General features: G+C 28.8%; 3 protein-coding genes across 8 annotated transcripts in view; 2 read left to right on the top strand and 1 right to left on the bottom strand.

Moving 5' to 3' along the window:
• The first annotated feature begins 733 nt into the window (after positions 1–733).
• Positions 734–2,421, top strand: LOC119613965 (nuclear receptor coactivator 5-like). The gene is made up of 3 exons (XM_037970044.1): positions 734–1,281; positions 1,344–1,437; positions 1,693–2,421. Exons 1-3 carry the CDS (start codon positions 848–850, stop codon positions 2,398–2,400), a joined length of 1,236 nt encoding a protein of 411 aa, XP_037825972.1. The 5' UTR covers positions 734–847; the 3' UTR covers positions 2,401–2,421.
• LOC119613962 (39S ribosomal protein L50, mitochondrial-like) lies at positions 2,346–5,002 on the bottom strand. Its single transcript, XM_037970042.1, has 4 exons — positions 4,964–5,002; positions 3,045–3,127; positions 2,784–2,986; positions 2,346–2,715 (listed from the first exon to the last, which is right to left on the bottom strand). The coding sequence occupies exons 1-4, from the start codon at positions 5,000–5,002 to the stop codon at positions 2,480–2,482; spliced, it is 561 nt and encodes a 186-aa protein (XP_037825970.1). The 3' UTR covers positions 2,346–2,479.
• Positions 5,003–5,616: 614 nt separating this feature from the next.
• LOC119613961 (mediator of RNA polymerase II transcription subunit 13-like) overlaps positions 5,617–22,622 on the top strand; it is a 35,769-nt gene continuing 18,763 nt past the window's right edge. For 2 of the 6 annotated variants that reach the window (XM_037970035.1, XM_037970041.1), the window contains exons 1-3: positions 5,617–5,882; positions 13,620–14,166; positions 19,657–19,966. In XM_037970035.1, coding sequence (XP_037825963.1) covers positions 14,098–14,166; positions 19,657–19,966 — 379 coding nt within the window. In that variant the 5' untranslated portion in view covers positions 5,617–5,882; positions 13,620–14,097. Of the gene's footprint in view, positions 5,883–6,600; positions 6,753–7,246; positions 7,362–13,619; positions 14,167–19,656; positions 19,967–22,622 lie in introns of those variants that run through there. The other 4 variants (XM_037970037.1, XM_037970039.1, XM_037970036.1 and 1 more) reach the window with 4 other exon arrangements.

The raw sequence follows: 22,622 nt of genomic DNA on the forward strand, positions 1-22,622 counted from the left end.
TACCACTTTGAATTTGTTTGATAAATCTAAAGGTACGAAATTTTTGGCCACCTGTTCTTTCCCTAGCACTTGGGAATTAAAAATGTCGAGTGCACTTCTGCTGGTAGGTCTTATTTTTGCAAAATTCCCTGAAGAAGGATAGGAGTTTTTTTATAATGTGAACATTCTTCTAAGAAAATGCTTCCTTCACCTTAGGTTTCTGTGACAGACGTTGTGATCTTCGTAATGTAACATTATGGTAAGAATTTTTTGAGGCGCTAGTAGCTGTCGGACAAATATTTCAATTATTTTAGTAATTTATGCCAAAAATTAATTCACATTTCATATAAATACACTGTAATTTAATGAATACATTTAAACAAATTTATCTAACTAAGCTAAAAAAATGCATACGCACTTGGCTAAAAACACAAAGTAACTGTAAATGGCGGCATTATTATTATTGTGTTTATGTCGATAAATTAGTGATGTTTTGGCGTATGTCAACGATCAATATGCGAACAATTTTAAATATCGTTTTATTTTTTATTTTTATATAATATTGTGAAGAGAAATACATAGTTAATTTGTTTGCTATAAATTTAATCAATTGCTGCATTGAAAGACACAATAAAAAAGGGAAAAAATGTTATTAAAAATTATTAAAACTGTATTATCAACATGTGTTATCAAACCCTTCTCCATTTAAACTGTATTATCGAATTTATCCCAGAATAGGTTAATGAACCTCAGTGAATTTTTTGCCAATAAGAAGCAGCATAATAATTTGTGTAAATTTTCATTTGTTTACAATTTTTTCACTAGCGAAATTTTAATATTTTTACCAAAATAAACCACAAGAATTAAAATGTCCGAAGAGAAATCAAATCTCGCCATAATAAGAGATCCGAATAAGGCTTCTAGTCGTATTTTTATTGGCAATTTACCTCAATGTACGCGTGACGACCTGGAAAGTATTTGTCTACCCTATGGCAAAGTTTTAGCTACACTAGTACAGAAAAATTTCGGTTTTGTGCAATTCGAATCAGAAGAGGTGGCCAATAAGGTAGCCGCTGCTTTAAATAAGTCGACTTTTAAGGGGAATACGGTGACGGTACGTAATGCAGCCCATTCAAAGAAAAATCAACAGAATTCTAATGTAGCAGCCAACAGCAATAATAATTGGTCTCAGGCCGGTGCAGGAGTAATGCCACAGACAGCTGTAGGTGGTGGTGGCATGGACAATGTCGATAATTCCAATTATAATGATTGTGAAATTATTGTGGTCGATCGTAAAAATACGTAAGGAGAATTAAGTTCTAGTTTTTACTAGAAAGATTGTAAATTTGTTTGTTTTTGTTTAGCAAATATGCCGAAATGATTGAAGATCGTTTAAAGCGTTTAAATTTAAGAGTTGATGTTTTATTTCCCAATGCTGATGTTCCCCTGGGGAAAGTGGTAAGTTAAATCAAAACTCAGCACGTCCTCATCAGTACGTAGTCCACAGTTTGCATTAACAGTCTTCAGTCTGGAGAATAGACAAATCTGTAGTCTGGACTATAGTCCAAACTGTAGACTTATCCATAGTCCAAACTGTAGAGTACTCCATAGTCCAGACTATGGACTATGTAATCTGAACTAAATACTATAAAGTCTGGACACTGTTATTTGTCTACATTTCAAATATGCATCATATTTGCAACTTCCTTCTAGCTTTCGAATATTGCTTCACGTGACTGCTTGTACGCGATACTTGTGACAAATCAACACGAGGAACATAATAGCATAACAGTTAATATTCTATATGGACAACCTGCCGAACATCGTAATATGCCGGTGGAAGACGCCATCAAGCTAGTAAGTGATGATTTCCGGAAAAAAATTATGCGAGACAAAGCAGCTGGTATGGCAAATCAACAGCAGCAGCGTAACATGCCACCCGTTCCAATGAATGTACCTCAAATGGCCCCCCATCTGCCAAATCCTGTACCTATTATTCCGGCCAATACCGCAAATTACATGGCACCACCTTTAAAAGAACGTCACCCGGATGCCATACAAATGTTGCTAAATCTATTGGCGTCCAATATGCCACTAACGGTTTTACAATACGATCGTATTATTAAATATCTGCAGCAAAGACGTGAGCTACAACTGAAGGTGGAACTGGGAGATGCTGCTGAAGAAATGATTAAATCAACACCAGATCCAGAAATTGAATTGCAAAAGAAAATTCTTAATATTTTAAATAAACCCTCTGTGGCTGAGACGCATTATGAATTATTGTATCCCAACTTGGAAGCGGTACAGCAAGATGAGCGCATGTTAGATTTACTTCGAGATGTAAGAGTACAAAAAGCTTTAGACTCTTTAATGGATTCCAATCTGGTGTCCACTGTGGAAAATTTAATGAAATTTTAATTCTTTTAACATATTTATCAACAAAAAATAAAGTTTATGTTTAATAATAAACAAACTAATTATATAAAATTTTTTCAATTTAAGGCCAAGAACGTTTTGCTTCGTGACCCTCATATTTGCCACGATATTTAAGACCGGTCACTAAAGTCGAACTCTTAGGGAAGGCAGTTTGTCCATTGAACTTCGTATCATTCTCGGGATTGAAACGCACATAATCATATTGTATATGCAAGTTTTCGGGTAATTGCATTTGTTTTAAAGCATCATAGGGAACCGTGGTGTTAACAGAGGTTTCGTAGAATTTGATAACATCACCTTTTTTAAAAAATATGCAAATATTTATAAAGTTACAAAAGATTTCAAGAATCGTTAGTCTTACATACCCACTGTCTTTAATTCATGCACTTGCGAATTGGGTACACTGTGTTGAAAATCATTAAAGCAGGCTTGTAAAAATTTAAATTTCTCCTCCAAGTTTTTGAGATTATAATCCTGCTTGTTGGATATTTGTAAAGAGGCGCAAATCGCCTGCACCTTTTCGGCAACATTAGAGGGAGCCTCATAAGTTTTATGGGGCCGGAGAAAACTGCAAGAGTATAAACATATTTTAATTTTATTTATATTATTATAGTGTCAAATCTTACCCTTTATCACTTATGGACTGAGCTGTAGCCTCAATTTGTCCCACCGTTTTTGCTTTGGTTGAGTAACATCTTGACCAAGTGTTCTAAATGAAAATTGTACAAATATATACAATTTTGTTGAGATTAGTATTCAACTTTATAATACTTACACTTTTTGTAACAAGTTGCTTAAAGTTTTAGTTAAATTTGCTTGCATTCTTCAATATTTTTTCGCTAATTTCCTGAGTTTTCTAATATTTTTTAGTTAATGCGGTTGGTGGATTCATAAAGATAACAAAGTTGACTCAAAAATCTAACGCCGTTGTTATAAAACAGCTGTTCAGGTTGATAAGGCAGTAATTCAGTTGTGAATGAATTTGGCAGCACTTATTCTTATTTGAAAATAATTTCAGAACCAATTTTTTCGCAGTTATATTTCGGAAAGAAATTGTTATGTATTTACAAGAAAATATAAAATCTGATAAAAAATATAAAATCGATATCGCAAATCCATCGATATAACTGTACCGATAAATATTAAAAAAAAATTACAAAAGATTTCAAGCTTTCATTTGATGTATTGGGATGATATTTATATATACTAGTATAAACTTTCCTCCTCTCAAAAAACAACAACAATTAACTAATATCGAATAAAAAACATAAATTTTATACACTTTAACCTTTCTAAACTACAATATTATCCCCATTTATTAAGATATAAGTATATATCAATAAACCAAATGAAAGCTTGAAATTGTTTACAATTTGTTAATATCTAACGGTACCGTTATTTCGATGGATTGGTTCATGAATAGGGAAGATATTGATAAGACTATTAATGTTTTAAAAATAAAAATTTTAAGTTTTTGTATATTTTTTAATATTTTTCTTCCATTGTTGGAGAAATTTATTTTATTTTAGTTTATTCATAATATATACTAAACAAAATACAACCCCAATCAGTTGCCGAGTACAACGATTGTTGTGTACTTCCACCTCTGACTTGGCTGCGCACGACATTTAAACTAGGGTTCTATAAATCGACTTTCGAATAATCGAACAATCGACTTTTTGTCGAAAAAAGTCGAAAAGTCGAAAAGTCGAAGTCGACTATTTTGTTCCAAAAAAGTCGATAACTCGACTATCGTCTGTGAAAAAAGTCGAAAAGTCGACTTTGTGAATAAAAGTCGAAAAAAGTCGAAAAGTCTGAAAGTCGAAAAGTCGAAAAAAGTCGAAAAAAGTCGGAAAAAGTCGAAAAAAGTCGAAAAGTCGGAAAAAGTCGAAAAATCGAAAATTGTAGAAACAAGTCAAAAATAGTCAAAAATGTTAAAAAAGTGGAAAAAAGTAAAAAACTCTAAAATAGTCGGAAAAACTCGAAAAAAGTCAAAAAATAGTCGGAAAAAAGTAGAAAGAAGTCGAAAATAGTCGAAAAAATCGAAAAGTCGAAAAAGTCGGAAAAAGTCGAAAAAAGTCGAAAAGTCGAAAAAAAGTCGGAAAAAGTAGAAAAGTCGACTATTTATAAAATACTTATAGTCGAAAAGTCTAAAAGTCGACTTTTATTGAAATGAAAAAAGTCGAAAAATCGACTTTTCATAAAATGCAAAAAGTCGAAAAGTCAACTTTTAACTAAATGAAAAGAGTCGAAAAGTCGACTTTTCGTTTCAACTATAGAACCCTAACTCAAACATGGGTATTTCTAATGAGCAGATAAATGCTGCACTACCCTAGGGCGGTTTTTATTTCCTGCAGCACATAAAGCGGATTTTCCGAGATTATAAGGTGTAGCCATTTAATTTTGGGAGAATTTATGAAATTTATTATATATGGAGTTTGACAATGTCTGTTTTGAGAGAGAATTTTTTATATGGAGTTTGACAGCTTCGGGCTAAATTTCCATGAACAAAAAAAAAAACAATCAGCTGTTAAAAAGACTGCACCTTATTAGATGCGCCATGCGTAGTGCTACCATATGTCATGTTTCCCCATTTTTTGTTTTTTGAGATTTCAAGTTTTATTCTAATAAAAAAAGTTTTTTGAAAATGAATGCTGTTTTGACATTTTTTTATTCAACAAATAAGTTTAAAATAAAAAAATCATTTTCTATCATTAACTATGTAATTAATATTTTATACTGCTGCACTGTGCTAATATGTGAGATATTCGTAAAACTTTTATGAACATTGAACATAGACATTTGATATTTTATGGAACCCATTGGTTCACATCGTCTGGGTCTAGTAAGACCCAAAATCTTCGCTATTTGAGTCTCCAAAGTTGGGCAGTTACAAAGCATATTTACAGAGGTTTCAAGAGTAAATTGATGGTATCTAAGACTACAATATCCAGTAATCCCTTACCACTGATGTTAAGGAGAAGATCTGTACCAATTTTCATTAAGCTATTTAAAATTGAATTTTTTTTAGGAGTATTTTGTACTTTTAGTACTTAAAAAAGTTTTTTTTTTTATTGAAAAAACTATTTTTTTCTTGGAAATAAAAAGTTGTTTTTTCAAAAAATATATGGCAACACTGGCCATGCGATATTTCTATGTACAGCAGCACTCTCTCTCTTCGAAGCGAAAAACAGTTTCGTTTTTACTTCTTTTCGCAGCAGCAGACAAACTTCTGTGAACTTGAAAACAAATTGCACTCGTAAAGAACAAATAAAATCTTTAAATAATTTGCAAATTCAAAAATATATATACTGAAAAGTGTAAAAGAAAAATATATTTATAAAAAAACACTGTTAATAAGGAAAATAGAAGCAAAAAGTTAATAGAAAAAAAGTAATTTGTGTTTTTTTGTATGACAAGGTTACACACAGATATTTGGCATTGTTGCTAGTGTGTGTATGTGTGTAAGTCTCTTTTTTTTCGCCTAAACGTGTTTGTGTATGTGTGGGTGCATTTTTGCCGACAACATAAAAGAAGGAGACAAAACTATAATACATTAAATTTGAAATAAACAAGAGTAAAAGAGATAAATAGTGTGTGTGGAAATTAAAAAGAAATAAGAAAATTTTGTTAACAAGAAAAAACGCAATTTTATAAGCTAATTGTTGCTTTAAAAATTTATTAAATTATAAAAAAATTATTTAATTAATATAAACAAATAAGAGGAGAGGAATAATTTAAGAAATTTAAATTAAAGTGTGAACAAAGTGTCATGTAAATTAAGGGAAAGTTTTTACATGTTTTGTTATTGCAGTGAGAAGAGAAAATCAATTATTTTTGTCATAGTGTGTGTGTGCAAGCAAGTAAACGACTTCACTAGAAGTGAGTGTGAGTGGAAGAAGAGTGTCGGAAAGAAATGGCAACAATGATTAAACAGGGTTGCAATACGAAGAGATTTACTTTATTAAAAATGTTTTAAATAGTAAAATAAAATAAAATTATTTATATTATATTAATTTATTAAAAAAATTGAAAGTATTTTATAATATATTTCAATAAAAATCATTACATATTTAGTGTTTTATATACACAAAAGTACTTAAAAATGCAACTATGTAAGGCTGTATAATAGTAGAAGACAAAAAGACAAGAAAAAAAATCTGTATATTTCTCTGTTCGACAACGCCATTTTCAATTCTATAGTCGTCGCAGTCGCAAACGTCATGTCGTCGTTGTCGTCAATGTTGCTCTACGCGTTTTAAAGAAAAATTTCAGTGTGTGTCCCCTACGTTTTATTTTTTTATTTAAAATATTAAAAGAAATAATTTATTACGGTAATTAACAAATCAAATACCATATCCGCTTAGGGTGTTTTTATATATATAAAAAAAAAAAATATTAAATAAAAGAGTGTTAAGAAGTGTTTTGTTTTTTAAAAAAGTGTTTCAAGAGATATTTAAAAAAATATCGATTAGAAAGAAAAATCAGAAGTGAATGGAAAGTGGAGCAAAAAATTGTTAATGAGCAAAACTATAATAATAACAAAATAATCTTAAAACTTATGCCAGGTGTTGTGTAAATGTCTAGTAAAATGGAAATTATTCCAGAAAAATATTAAGAAATTACAAAAAATTAAAAATGAATAAGAAAAATATAGTCGATCGATTTTAAATATCAAAAGGAAAAATTCCTATATGACGCGTAATTTTGCAATTTTTTTTCTTTTATTATTATGTTCTCTTTTGCTATTTCCGTTAAAAGGGAAGAAAAAACATATAAAAAAACAGCAAAAAGAAGACTACTTTGAGTATAAAAACGACAAAAAGCAAAAAAAAAAAAAAATAATAAAGAAATACAAAAACAACAACAACTATACTAAAGCAGCAGCAGCAATTCAACATAAAGTAGAAGTTCATTTGTTGTTTTCTATCTTTTGTGTGTGTGTGAGTTTTTTTGTGCGGTTGTTTGTTTTCTTTATTCGTTCATTCGTGAGTTGGTTGGAGCATTTATTAACTTTGTACAATAAGTTGGCAAAAAAATAAAAAAATAAAAGAAAAATTAAACCAGCAAACAAGCTTCTTTACACCACCAACAGAGCCAGAGAGTAATATCATCGGCAGTGAATATATTATTTTCGTTTTATTCTTATATTTTCTTTTTATATTATTATTTCAACACAAGAAAAACAAAAGAAAAAGCCCCCAAAAGGCAAGATGATTGTGAGGAAAATAAATGTTAAATCTTGTAAAAACTTTGCCCTCATAATAAGTTTTAGTTTAACAAAAAACAAAATAATAGAATACAAGAAAACTATTAGCGTAATTTTTAGTTTTTTTTTTTTTAATTTTGAGTTTTCCTAATCAGATGGTATAAATAACCGGCGGAATGCATATTGGTATTACTACCTTACGCCCCAAACATGCATTACACTTCATTTATTAAGAAATTGGAATTTAAAGTATTGTAAAAATCAATAATCAATTAAACAAGTTTGACAGATTTTCAATAACATTGGAAAATTTCAATAAGTGCTCCATAATAGAAAATTTTGGATAATTTTTTAGACAAAATATTTGATAAATTATTTATTATTCTTCTCTAATAGCAGATATTTCTTTAAAAAATCATAAATAAATTTCTTTTCAATATAGGTACATTTTCTTTAATTCTTTTTTTTAATAATACCCATTTTTAATAAAAAATTTTTAACAGATTAAACATTTTATTATTCAAAAGAGACCAAATTTTTAATTTATTTCGATAAATGTTTTATTTTTATAGAAAATTTTCAATAAATTATCTATTTTTAAAGAAAAGCCTCGAAAAATTTTCTAATTTAATGAAAAAGTTTCGAAAAATATTTTTTATAGAATTTTTTTAAAGAAAATGTCGGAATATTACTTTAATTGTCTCGAATTTTTTTATTTTTAAGAAAAATTTCTCTAAATTTTCAATTTTTATAAAATAAATTAAATTTTTCTTTTTAAAATTTTTTTTTTGATCTATTTCTTTATACTTTTGGTTTTTTAGACAAGTTTTGATAATTTTTCTATTTATCAAGAAAAGTTTTGAAAAATTTTATATATTTTTCCAAAAATATTTTATTTTTTTGGACAAATTTTATATACTAGTAGATTTCCTCATGAATTTTCGATTATTCTACTTTTTTTTAATTTTTTTTAAATTTTGAAATTTTTTAAACTATTTTTCAAAAAAATATTTAATATAAATATTTTTATAGTCTACTTTTAATTTTTATAGAATATTTCGATAATTTCACTGAAATTATTTGATTTATTTTGTATTTTTATAAAAAATTTTAACAAATTCTCATCTTTTTAAGAATATTTTAATAAATTTTCTATATTTTAAAAACATTTTCGATAAAATTAAAATTTTTGTAAAAAAAATGTCTATAAATATTAATATTCCTTTTTTAAATATGAAATTTATTAATTTAAAAAAGGAGTATTAAACTTTTTACAGAAAGTTTTCGTTAAATTTTTATAAAATACATATTTTGCCTAAAGTTTTCTTTTCATTAAACATTTTTGCTTAATTTTCTTTTTTTTATAGAAAAATATCCAATAATATTTCCTCTTTTGAAATAAAGTTTTATATATTTTCTATGTTTGAAGAATTTTTTTCTAGTTTAATAACATTTTTAATAAAATTTGAATGAATTCGATATTCGATTTGATATTTTTTTTTTTAAATTTATAGTATATCTTCGATTAGTAGATATTTTCAATCACACTATGCCTAATAAAAGTAGAAAATAAATAGGAGGTTTCGTAAAATATTTGTTTTCAAATAATTTTCTTTATGAGACTTTTTATTAAAAACTCTTCCGTACTTGATTAAAATACTGCAATACCAGGAGGACGTGTTTTTCAGACAGTGGAGCTAATCCTATTATCGGAATAATTGGCTTTTTTCGATTCTTCAAATTCAATTGTAGTCGGTTAAAAGATTTTTAATTTCAATCTTTAATACTTATTAAATACCTTAAAGTGTATTAATACTTCTTAATAAATAAAGATAAATATGATTATTAATTTTCAAAATTTTATACCTGGTTTAGCTTAACTGATAAATATGTTTGTTTTTAATTTGATATTTGCTTGGTTAGTTACTTGATTATTGCGGCTATACTTACTGCCAAAAGTCATATGAGAAATAAACAACAACTCCACCCCCACCCGTCTTTCCCCTCTTGCATTGAGTGTGTTGTCATCGTCTCTATACTCCATTAATAGTTGATGAAAACAAAAACACACAACGGCAACAAAAATATATATAATTATGTATGAACTACTGTTGTTGTTTTTTATGTGTGAGACTTTTTTTCTTTCAGTATTATATGCTCTCTTTCTCTCTCTCTCTCTTTGACAGAAAAACGAAGCGGAGTATTTTTGTGTTATTACATTTTTTTCTTATATTCAGTGTAAAGTGTTTTCATCTTTTATTTTTGTTGGTTCCTCTTTGATTGTGGATTTTTCAAGCGAACTCTTGTGTGCGTGCATCGCCCTCGACTTGATTTTAAGTTCTCATACAAAAAAAAAAGCAGCAACAATAGACAAAAGAAACCTAAATAACTTGTACAAAAACAAAAAAAACAAAAAATGAATAAAAAATCAAAGAAAAACGTAGATATGTGTTGTTGTATGTACCTATACAGACAGTAAATAAAAACACTTTGTAGTAATTACACAAATCTAGAGAAAAGCCAGCAAATTTATTAAAAAAACTTTTTTATCATCATCATGCAAAATAAAACCTACGTAAATAATTTTTTTAATATTAACTACTAGAATTGAAAATTATAGAAAAACAAACAAATAAATCTTCACAAATTTGTTCTATACATCTGTATTTGTAAACATTTCTACCTATTAGGTTCAGTCTGTGTTACCCCGTCATTTGTTGTATATTTTCTTTATTATTTTTGGTTTAACAATTCTGCCCTTTTTAAAAATTTGGTTTTTAATTTAATCTAAGTAAAAGAGAAGAAACAATGTTTTTTTTATATGCTGTCATCAGTGTTGCCTTTTTGGGAATCTGTTATACCTTCATCTTTCTTCTTAAACAGGGAGTACCACAGGGCTGTGTTATAGCTCCCTACTGTTGAAGTTCTACATCTACAAACTCCCCACACCTCCACAAGATGTGTAACTTTATATCATATGTGGACGATTGCACCATTATGGCGATGGGTAAAACGTATGATCTATGCGATCCAGTGAATGGTTATCTTAGAGAAATATACAATTTCTTCATTAGACATAAACTGAAACTATCACCAGAGAAGTCTTTAGCAACACTCTTCACCACCTGGACAAAGGAGGTAAACATGAATTTAGGCGTCATAGTCGATGGAACCCAAATACCGACTGTGTTAACAGTCTGTTTACCTCAGCTCATGCCACTGTATTTATGTACTGATTGCGAAGTAGAAACAAGGCCCTCAAAGTGCTAGCCGGCAGCTCTAATTAAAGGACAAAGAAACCTTGGTGGCTACCTATAAAACAATTGGCCGGTCAGTGGGCAATTATACTGCTCCAGTGTTGTCTTCTTCACTGAGTGATATCATGTAGAGAAATATTCAAAGCTGCCAAAACGCTGCCCTACGGACTGTAATATTCTGCATGCAAATAACCTCGGCGTGCCAACTATACGAGGAAACGAAGGTACTCCCAGTGTAGTAACATTATGTCATGCTGACTATAAGTTACTTCCGGAATGTATTTGAAATACTACTAAATCCCACTGTTGGATACTCTCCTGAGGCATGTCAGGAAGGACCTTCGTGTATACGAGGAGATTATACGAAGATATGTGCAGTATCCTTAGGATCGTAATTCGTATGCATCAGTTTTGAACGCTATTCATAGAGACGCCATCAATATCATGGTTTCACGTTACCGCAACAGGCTCAACGTCTACTTGTGCCGCCCCCACATATTCAACTATCCTGCCCTACCTACTTTACTTATCCCAATAGATTTATGGACTAACCCTGTAGAAGTAGCCTAATTTCTTGGCTTAGACTTAATTCCCATATTCTGAAGAACTCTTATTAGAGAAGTCTTTTTTAATACAAAAGTTCTACAGAGAAATTAATTTCACTCGAGTGAAATCAGAGCAAATCTAAATAGCCTAAAATAACATGTCTATGAAACGAAGGTTCTCTGAAATGCACAAAGTGAAGCAATTTTTCATATTTAATTTTTCTATACTACATAGTTTCTCAATTCAAAACCTTAATATCATTTACGTTATAATTTTCCTATCCTATAGGTATACCAAATTTGTTTCCATAGTCGTATTATCAGACTGTGAAGATAGAATAGTTTGCTAATGTCATATGTCACTTGGCAATATAATGAATCTAACTTGGAACTATCCTCTAATCTATTAGGTATAAATAATTACTATTTTCTGTATGACGACGGCTATGAGCGACGGCTATGATTAAATGAATCTGAATTTATTAGTAGGATTGAAGGGAAATTCCTAATTTTATATTTGGTGGCGTATCGATGTATCATACTTTGTTGATACCATAAACAGAGGGAACCCAAAGCGCTACGGATTTACTTTTCCTCTACATTTCAATTTATCTGCTTGTAAATGTATTCTCTTTACTAATGATTCAACGTTTTTTCTTTCTTATTTTCATTTGTGTTTGTTTATAATAATTTAAAATGGCAACACTGATACAACAAAAATAAAAGCAAAAACAAATAAAATACAATAGCAAAGCAAAACAAGCAAAATTTCCATTGTGTAGACGACAATCGATGTTGTCGTTGCCGTCGTGTCGTTGCTCATTCGTTGGGCAGTCAGTAGTCGTCAGTCGTATACGGTTGTTAACATTTTGCTTAAAATACTCTTTCTACATTTAATATTTTTGCAAAAAAAATATAAAGAAATTTTCTACATTGAATAATTTGTATAGATACTTAACAAAAGTAGAGTGAAAAACATGTAAACTATTAAGAATATATTTTAAAATAAAATTTATTGGTAAAATTCATAATAAAAATTAATAAAACAAATCAACAAAAAGTGAAAATGTTATTATCTTTATAAAAAATTAAAACAATAACAACTAAAATAAGAAGAAGAATTGATTTCATAAATATAAATGTTTGTCGTCATCATCATTATCATCATCCATCTATTACACAAAAGTCGTCTACGGTTGGTTGCTACTTCATACATGTATAAAAAAAAATCAAACACACAAAAGAAAAACAACAACAACAACAACAATGTTTAGCTAAACTTTATAATATTTGTATACACAAACAAACTCACTTGTTTTAATAAGAAGAGTGTAATATATTTTTGTATGTTATTTTTTGCTGTCTACGTCGATGAATTTTAACGATACCAAACTAATAATAAAAAATTGAGTTTTTGTTGCTTGTTTTTTATTTTGCTTTGCTCAACTCAAATTTCTCTCTTCTTACTTGTACTCACTCCTTTGCAAAATTTAACTAATATAATTTTACTCTTATTTACATTCTCCTTCTGTATTGTTGTTTTTTTTTTGTCAACTTTAGTAGTAAATTCATAAAAAAGTACATAATATAAAATAAATCAAAACAAAAACATATTTATATCTATAATTTCTTAACAAAAACATCAGCAGCAGCATCTTATTAAAAAATGTGTTTTATTTTACAATAATTTTAAAACGTGTGCCTTCGATGGGTCGTGCATTCGGCAACAATTCGTTATTGTTAAAAAAAAAAAAAAAACAAAGTGAAAATTTCATTAACATGCGCGTGTGAGAGTTAAATTAAAAAAGAAATTAAATAATACATATTCACAAAATAGTCAATAAAATAGACAACGACCTACGTATAATAAAAATGTTGTTATTGTGGTCATTTTTATTTTCAAATGATTTTCATTTATTTACGAAAAAATTTACTTAATTTAGTGTGAAGCTTTAATTCATAAAAGTAAATAACAGGCAAACCAACAGCAAAAAAAAAAAAATCGCCAGTAAATCAACAACAACAAATTCTAAAAAATAATTAACAAAATTCCAATGATAAAAAAACAAAAACAATAAAATCCAAAAATTTACATATAAAATAAAGCTATCAACTTGTATTTGTATAAAAAAAAAACTCAACTCACCTTCTTCTAACATAATCTCACTCTCTATTTTTCTCCTTCAACAGATGTCTCTTTATATTCGTACACCACCTCTCTAATTATGAGCGAAACTTTACATTTTAATTCAAAACAATATAACAGTGTGAGTGTGTGTGTTTTACTACATTACTGTTGTAATAAATAACAGCAAATACAAAATAATAATAAATAAATATAAAAAAGAATAAGTACAAAATCTAAATGTATTATAAAATCGCCTTCTTCTTCCAATTGTTATGAAAAGAAAAATAAACAAGAAGAATTTTATAAAAACACAAATTTGCCTCGTAAACAATTAAGACAGCAGCATAAATAACTAAACTTTCATATAAAAAACGTAACCATTTAAAAAAAACAATACCATTGTTGTTTTATTACTATCTTTGCCAATCATCTATAGTTATAATCTTAAAAAAAAAAGAACAAAAACAACAACAAACAAAAATTAATATCAACAATTGAGAAAATGAGGAGCTGCTGTATTGCAAACAAAATCTATGAACTATGACGCATCAATCACATCAGACTAACGGCGCTAGTTTGGAGGATTGCCATACAAACTTTTTTGCCTTGGTGAGTAGTATGTTGTTTTTTAATTTATTTTAATTAAGAGTATTTACAAAATTTACGTTTTGAAAAATGTAAAAGTTTTGTGAAAAAGAAAAAAATCGTTTCTGGGTTGTAGTTCACTCACGTCATTAATCTCTAAACCTCTCGATCTAAAGTCTCTCAACAATAGATTGATCTTTACACTCTCGACTAAAAATAGATCTGTAGTTTTTCCACTAAGATGGATCTTTATTATTCGCTACTGATTAATCTCTAGTCTCTCGATTATAAATTGATCTTTAGTATCTTGATATATCGCTTCTATAGATTGATTTATAGTATCTTGACTATAGATTGAACTTTATTATTCCACTATGATTAATCTCTAGTCTCTCGACTATAAATTGGTCTATAACTTTTTGACTATAAATTGATCTATTATCTCTCTACTATAGATTGATTTTTATTAATCGAGTATTAATGAGTGACTAGAGAGTAACTCGACTATTGATTAATCTATAACTTTTTGTCCAAAGATTGATCTTGAGACTCACGACTATATATTGATGTATATTCTCTCGACTATGTATTGATCTTTAGTATATTGATATATCGCTTCTATAGATTGATCTAGTGTATCTCGACTAATGATTAATCTTCATCATTCGACTATTGATTAATCTCTAGTCACTCGACTAGAGATTTGTCTATAACTATAAGAATAGATATTGATCTACAGTCCCTCGACATGAGATTGATTTAAGTCTTTCGACTATAGATTGATCAATAGTCTTTTTACTATAGACTGATCTATAGCCTTTCGACTATAGATGAATCAGTAATCTGTCGACCAAAGATTAATCTTTAGTCTTTTGAGTATAGATTGATCTATAGTCTCTTAATTAGAGATTAATATTTGGACTATCCGACTATAGATTGATTGATTTTTAGTCTCTCGACTATAGATTGTTCTATAGTCTTTCGATTATAAATTGATCTTTAGTATTTCGTCTAAAGATTGTTATGATCTATTCTGTAAGTTCTATTTTCTTTCGACTATGGGTCATATTCATATAAACTTTTATCAAAGGTTTATAAATTAAATTTTCATATAAAATTTGTTTTATAAACCTTTGATAGATGTTTATGAATAAGGCAGTATATGTATAGTGAGATTATAAAATAGAAATATAAATTTAAAAAATATTTATTACATTTTTGGCAACACCGTACTTCCCTCTCTCTCTCTCTTAAGTACTATTTCTATTTTCTTTTTATGTTAGATATTATTGTTTTTGTATTTGTGTGTTTATAGGGTAAATGTACCAATAGTCGGCAGTTTAACTTTTTTCTCTTTTTCAAACTATCCCCCTAAAGATTCGGAAAATGTTATTACGATGATTTTTAGTTATTTCAATTATGTGTTTAGTTAAGTTTTAGATCCATTTAACTTTTTTGAAAAACAAATAACTAGTTTTTAGTAATTTGTAAATTTTGTTAAAAACTCCACATTTTCCAATAGTCGGCACCAGTGTTCCTAAGTTCGACAAAAAATGTCCCTATAGTCGGCAGTAGATTTTTTGTTTGAAAAAAGCATATTTATTTATAGAAAAAAGTGATATATACACAATTTTCCAAAGAAAATATTTAATTAAATTTTTTCTATAGAAATAACTGTAATAATATCATTTTTTTCTGTAGAAAAATGTGTTATAAACATAATTATAATTGTAATAAGTATACATAATAACATTTTTTTTCTATAGAAAAAGAGTTATACATGCAATTTTCTATACAATATTGTATTTTTTGTTAGAGAAAAAAGTAATTTTTTATAGGGAAAATTGTTATATGTACTGTTTTTTAAAGAAAATCTTTTATAAAAATATGCAATTTCCTATAGGAAAAAAATTAAACATAAGTTTCGTAGAGGATATTATAACAAGAACACTTTTCTATAGAAAAATTGTCATACTAGGAATTTTCTATAGAAAAAAAAATGTTATACTCATAATTTTTTTGTAAAAAAACAGTTAAGAAGCAATTTTTGTTAGAAAAAAAAATATGCAAAATTTTTAATAGAAAAAACTGTTATAGACATATTTTTTGTATAGAAAATTATATTCTGTAGTAGAAAATTGTAATCTTCTGTAGAAAAAGCTATTATAGAAGTAATTTTCTATAGAAAAAAAAGGGTATACACACAATTTTTCATAGAGAAAACTGATATACACATAATTTTTTGTATCAAAAATTGTTATACATAAAATTTTCTATAGAAAAAAATTGTATACACATAATTCTCTATAGAAACAAATGTTGTACAATCAATTTTCTATAGAGAAAATTGTAATATACATAAATTTTTATAGAGAAGTGTTATACATAAATTTTTTTACAAAAATAACTGTTATACGTATAATTTTTGAAGAGAAAATTGTTATATAGAAATTTTTCATAGTAATATACCCAATTTTCTATAGAGAAATAATAAATTTTAGAGTGCCGACTATAGAATACGTATGATCGAACTTAATACCCAGTAGTCGGCACCCCTATGCCGACAATAAGAATTCATAAAAAATTGTGTTCCTAATGGCGGCAGCGATTAAAATTACAAAAAAATATATTTTTATCTAACTTTTTCACTTTAAATTGAATATTTCAACTGTTTTCTTTCATTTATATCAATTTTTGTCAAATAAATCATTTAATTTAATATAAATATTTACTTGTTTAAGGTGGCACTAAAACTAAATTTTTGTTAAGAAAACTGACAGTACTGCAAATGCTGCAAAGCTGTCACAAAACAACGTCAAATATAGAGGAAATTAGTAATCCTACTTAAATTTACTCATTTCATAAAGCAAAAAGACCATATTTTCTATGAAATATAGATCAAAGCTTAATAAATTTGTACAGCTTTTCTTATTTATTTACATTTTTATGTAAAAGATGCCGACTACTGGGTGATGCCGACATTAGGTGCATTTACCCTATTTTTATAAAAAAATTATATATATTTTTCTTTAAGTATCATACACACAACTTGTTTTAAACTTGTTTGTCTAGTTTGTGGTAAGAAGAAAACAAATACACTTAGGAGTAGTAATGTATGTTGTTGTATTTTTCTTTCTTATTTTATACATGTGAATGAGTTTGTCAAATAATATATAAATAAAAATATAACTGTTGCACAAAAATAAAACTGTGAAACAACAACTAACTATAATAACAGGTGTTGTATTTCTGTTCATTTGTAGCGTGTGTGTTTTTTCATTGTTTTTCTTTTTCGTATTTTTTTTTTATTTTTTTGGTAAACTGTAATTTTATTATAAATAATAGGTGTGATATTGACCTCCTCCTTAACAATAATAAAACTTGATTACATTGTACAAATGTTATTAAAATCAAATATTTATATTTTAACACCTTTTTAGTAGTTGCCTTTTGACTTTGTATTATTTTCTGGTAAGGATAATTGTAGTACTAAGTATTTATTCACATCTACATAATTTTTTTCCAATATGCCTACTTAGTCCTTGTTACTTGAAAGTCTTATCTCCGCATCTTGCTTTTCTAAATCCAAACTCGAGTCTTGAATATCTTATAAAGTTCTGTTATAAATATAACTTTGAATATCTACTTAAAAAATTTAAAGTAATTAGTACCTTTTCGCAGTTGTTTTAGTGTTTCTGAATAAAATTGCAAAAAAAAAACAAGAAAGTTTATAATATTGTTGTTGTGTCTTATCAATGATATGCCGTTTTAAAGTTGTACGTACTCTTTTCACTTTTCTTTAGTATGTTGATGTGTTTCTTTTCTTTTTAATTTTCTTGTTTTTACCTTTTATTTATAGTAAAAAATTTACATGTGTTTGTTTGACTGTGTTTGTTGCATCCCAGTGGGGATAGTGAGCGAGAAAGAATGAGTTTTAGCGAACTCACTCAATAAACGTCATAGTTGCTTATCGGGGGCATAAGTATCTGTGTCCAAACATGAGTTGGTATATTTTTTTATAGATTTCAAACTGGTATAATAATTCTGTAGGTTTTCTTTTGTTGTTATTTTTTTTTTGTATTAAAACATTTTTGCAATACCTTAGTTTGTTGCTCCCCTTATGAAACATATTAACCAGATATGGATAATTGAAATTTTGAAATAGTTTTTAAGGTAATTTCCTCTAGAGTCTATAGATTATATTAGACTATTAATTATTCTAGACTAGACTATAGATTACATTAGGTTATAAATTATTCTATAGACAATAGGCAATAATATGGACGAGATTATAGACTATAATATAGATTAGACTGTATACTAACCTATAGACTTAATTATAGACAATACTATAGACTAGACTATAGACAAGACTAAACTACTGACTAGACTATAGAGAAGACTGTAGACTATACTATAGACAAAACTATAAACTAGACTATAGACTAGACTATAGATAAGACTATAGACAAAACTATGGACTACACTACATATTGTTCTGTCGACTTTTTATCAAAAGTTAATACCACTACCGCCAATAGATATGAAATTTTTGTTCCATTGAAATTTTCATTCCTCTCGAAGGGAAAATTGCTATCGTGAACAATTCACTCACAGTAGTTGATTTTGTATGCAACAGCTGTTCAATGTTTACAAAATTCTATCAACAAATTTCACAACGCCAAAACAGAGATACAAGCCGATGCGAAATGATCGGCGGCGGCGGCGCAACCATTATGGGTCGGCGGCGGCGGCTTATTACAGAAAATATCGGCGGCGGCTAAATTGTCGGCTCAATTTAACTTTTTCTTCAGAAATTAACCTTATAAGGTTTATTATATTGAACAACTTTGTATAATAGTCTGTTACATAGAAACCTGTCTCTATATAAGTTTTTTTCTGCAGAAAGTGGACACTTATAGTAGTTTTCACTATTTTAATATTAGCACAATATTGTGTGGCAACTCTTTTCAATTTGCCATAAGAATTTAAAATAGTGGCAACTCCGTTCAAATACATGTGCGATTCTAATCTTTATCAGCGGCTACGTTTAAGCCGGCTTAGCTTTTGAGCCGAAAGAAGTCGGCGGCGGCGCGGCTTGCAAAATATTACCGGCGGCCAGCCGCCGCCGATTTGAGCCGTCTCGTCTTGTATCTCTGCGTCAAAAAAGTTAGTGAACGAATAATGTGAAAAGGGAACACATTCCACGTGAAATGTTGATTGGCGATAGGGGTGAATATATTAGAAAAAGTACCGATATAAAAATGCGAATTTTCCATGCCTGATATTAACAAAAGATATAGAGTTAGTGAGATTTAGAGGGAGAGATACAGTAAATTCGAAAATAGACATGTAGAAGAGTTTATTAAAAAAGAGAGCAAAAATTGTACAAACAGAAATGAATAAATATCAAAGATGTGAAAAAACATACAAGTAAAGATAAAAAATAATTATTAATATTTTTAATACTTTTCATAAACACTAATAATAATTTCTCTCTTCTCTTTATTCTAGACTGATTTATGCGGTATAAAATGGCGCAAATTTGTTAACAATGAGCGACCAAATGCATCCAGTGATCCACTGGATGATCCTATCTTACGCTCCTATTCAAGATGTATGCAAGCTGACATTCTATGTGTTTGGAGACGTGTTCAGTCTACCAGACAAGATAACTCGGATCCAAGTGCAATGTTTGATGTTAACACCTCAAAAGTGCATCCACCTCTATCACTAGCGGCCGCCAAAGAATTATGGATATTTTGGTATGGCGAGGAGCCAGATCTTACCGATCTGGTGGATGCGGAATTATTAAAAGTGGCTGGTAAGTGTAAATTTTCATAAATCTATTATTTGGTTTATTAAGTTGCCAGACGATAGTAGCGGCGAAAATTTCGCTTAATTTCAAGGCCATGAAGGAGGAGGAATTTAATACAACTTAATAATATAGGCGTGTGTATAGGTATACATATGTGTACACAACCCACCGGCTTTTGGTATTTTGAGTTTTTTTTAATATTTAGTGACGAAGAACGATGTTTTTGCCATTTCTGCCACCACCTCCAATCAAACAAACAGCACATTTATTCTCGACAGAGTCATGCTACTTGCTTCATTCTCTTTGTTGTCATGTTTTCTTATAAATTCTTTTTCATTTCTTTTAAATTAACTTTTCCTGTTATGCATTCACGTTGTTTGTCTTTTCTTTCTTCATTTGTTGTTGTCAAAGTTTAAGAAAAATATGTATTTTTTCTGCCAGTTTGTTTTGATTTCTCTATTGATTGAACATGACCGAAGAGCGAAACCATAAAGGAATTACCAAAGAAATTTGCTAAAATTTGAGAGAAAAATTTCAATTGAGTGAAATTCATTTATCTCTATCGGTTTTTGTCTAGTAAATGCTTTTGCTGGTCTTAAGAATAATGTTTGTTGTTATTTATATGTTTGTTTTTATTTTGGTGTTTTTGGCAAAAGCAAACATCCAACAACACTTGTACAATGTACATATTTGTATATATGCGGATGATGGGTTAATAATACATATTTTGATATAGTCTTTAAAGTAAATAACCCAGTTGTTAGTTCGATTTAACTTTATCTGTATTTTGTTAGATACATAAATACAAAATTTCTATTTTTAATATAATTACGGTTAAAAATATTTTATTGTAAAATTAATGAATGAAAGGGCAGATAGTAATAGGTATTATAATTTTTTTTGCAATTCAGAATTATAGACTAGACTATAGACTAGACTATAGAGTAGACTATAGACTAGCCTATAGACTAGACTATAGACTAGACTATAGACTAGACTATAGACTAGACTATAGACTAGGCTATAGACTAGACTATAGACTAGACTATAGACTAGACTATAGACTAGACTATAGACTAGACTATAGACTAGACTATAGACTAGACTATAGACTAGACTATAGACTACTATAGACTAGACTATAGACTAGACTATAGACTAGACTATAGACTAGACTATAGACTAGACTATAGACTAGACTATAGACTAGACTATAGACTAGACTATAGACTAGACTATAGACTAGACTATAGACTAGACTATAGACTAGACTATAGACTAGACTATAGACTAGACTATAGGCTAGACTATAGACTAGACTATAGACTAGACTATAGACTAGACTATAGACTAGACTATAGACTAGACTATAGACTAGACTATAGACTAGACTATAGACTAGACTATAGACTAGACTATGACTAGACTATAGACTAGACTATAGACTAACTATAGACTAGACTATAGACTAGACTATAGACTGGACTATAAACTAGACTATAGACTAGACTATAGACTAGACTATAGACTAGACTATAGACTAGACTATAGACTAGACTATAGACTAGACTATAGACTAGACTATAGACTAGACTATAGACTAGACTATAGACTAGACTATAGACTAGACTATAGACTAGACTATAGACTAGACTATAGACAAGACTATAGACTAGACTATAGACTAGACTATAAACTAGACTATAGACTAGACTATAGACTAGACTATAGACTAGACTATAGACTAGACTATAGACTAGACTATAGACTAGACTATAGACTAGACTATAGATTAGACTATAGACTAGACTATAGATTAGACTATAGACTAGACTATAGACTATAGACTAGACTATAGACTATAGACTAGACTATAGACTATAGACTAGACTATAGACTATAGACTAGACTATAGACTAGACTATAGACTAGACTATAGACTAGACTATAGACTAGACTATAGACTAGACTATAGACTAGACTATAGACTAGACTATAGACTAGACTATAGAAGACTATAGAGACTAGACTATAACTAGACTAGCTAGACTATAGACTAGACTATAGACTAGACTATAGACTAGACTATAGACTAGACTATAGACTAGACTATAGACTAGACTATAGACTAGACTATAGACTAGACTATAGACTAGACTATAGACTACTATAGACTAGACTATAGACTAGACTATAGACTAGACTATAGACTAGACAATAGACTAGACTATAGACTAGACTATAGACTAGACTATAGACTAGACTATAGACTAGACTATAAACTAGACTATAGACTAGACATAGACTAGACTATAAACTAGACTATAGACTGGACTATAGACTAGACTATAGACTAGACTATAGACTAGACTATAGACTAGACTATAGACTAGACTATAGACTAGACTATAGACTAGACTATAGACTAGACTATAGACTAGACTATAGACTAGACTATAGACTAGATTATAGACTAGACTATAGACTAGACTATAGACTAGACTATAGACTAGACTATAGACTAGACTATAGACTAGACTAGTCTATAGACTAGACTATAGACTAGACTATAGACTAGACTATAGACTAGACTATAGACTAGACTAGTCTATAGACTAGACTATAGACTAGACTATAGACTAGACTATAGACTAGACTAGTC

The sequence above is a fragment of the Lucilia sericata genome, unplaced genomic scaffold, assembly GCF_015586225.1.
Source record: "Lucilia sericata isolate MDLA Ls3-8-SP2 unplaced genomic scaffold, ASM1558622v1 Contig002464F_arrow, whole genome shotgun sequence".
In the NCBI taxonomy this organism is placed as follows: Eukaryota; Metazoa; Arthropoda; class Insecta; order Diptera; family Calliphoridae; genus Lucilia; species Lucilia sericata.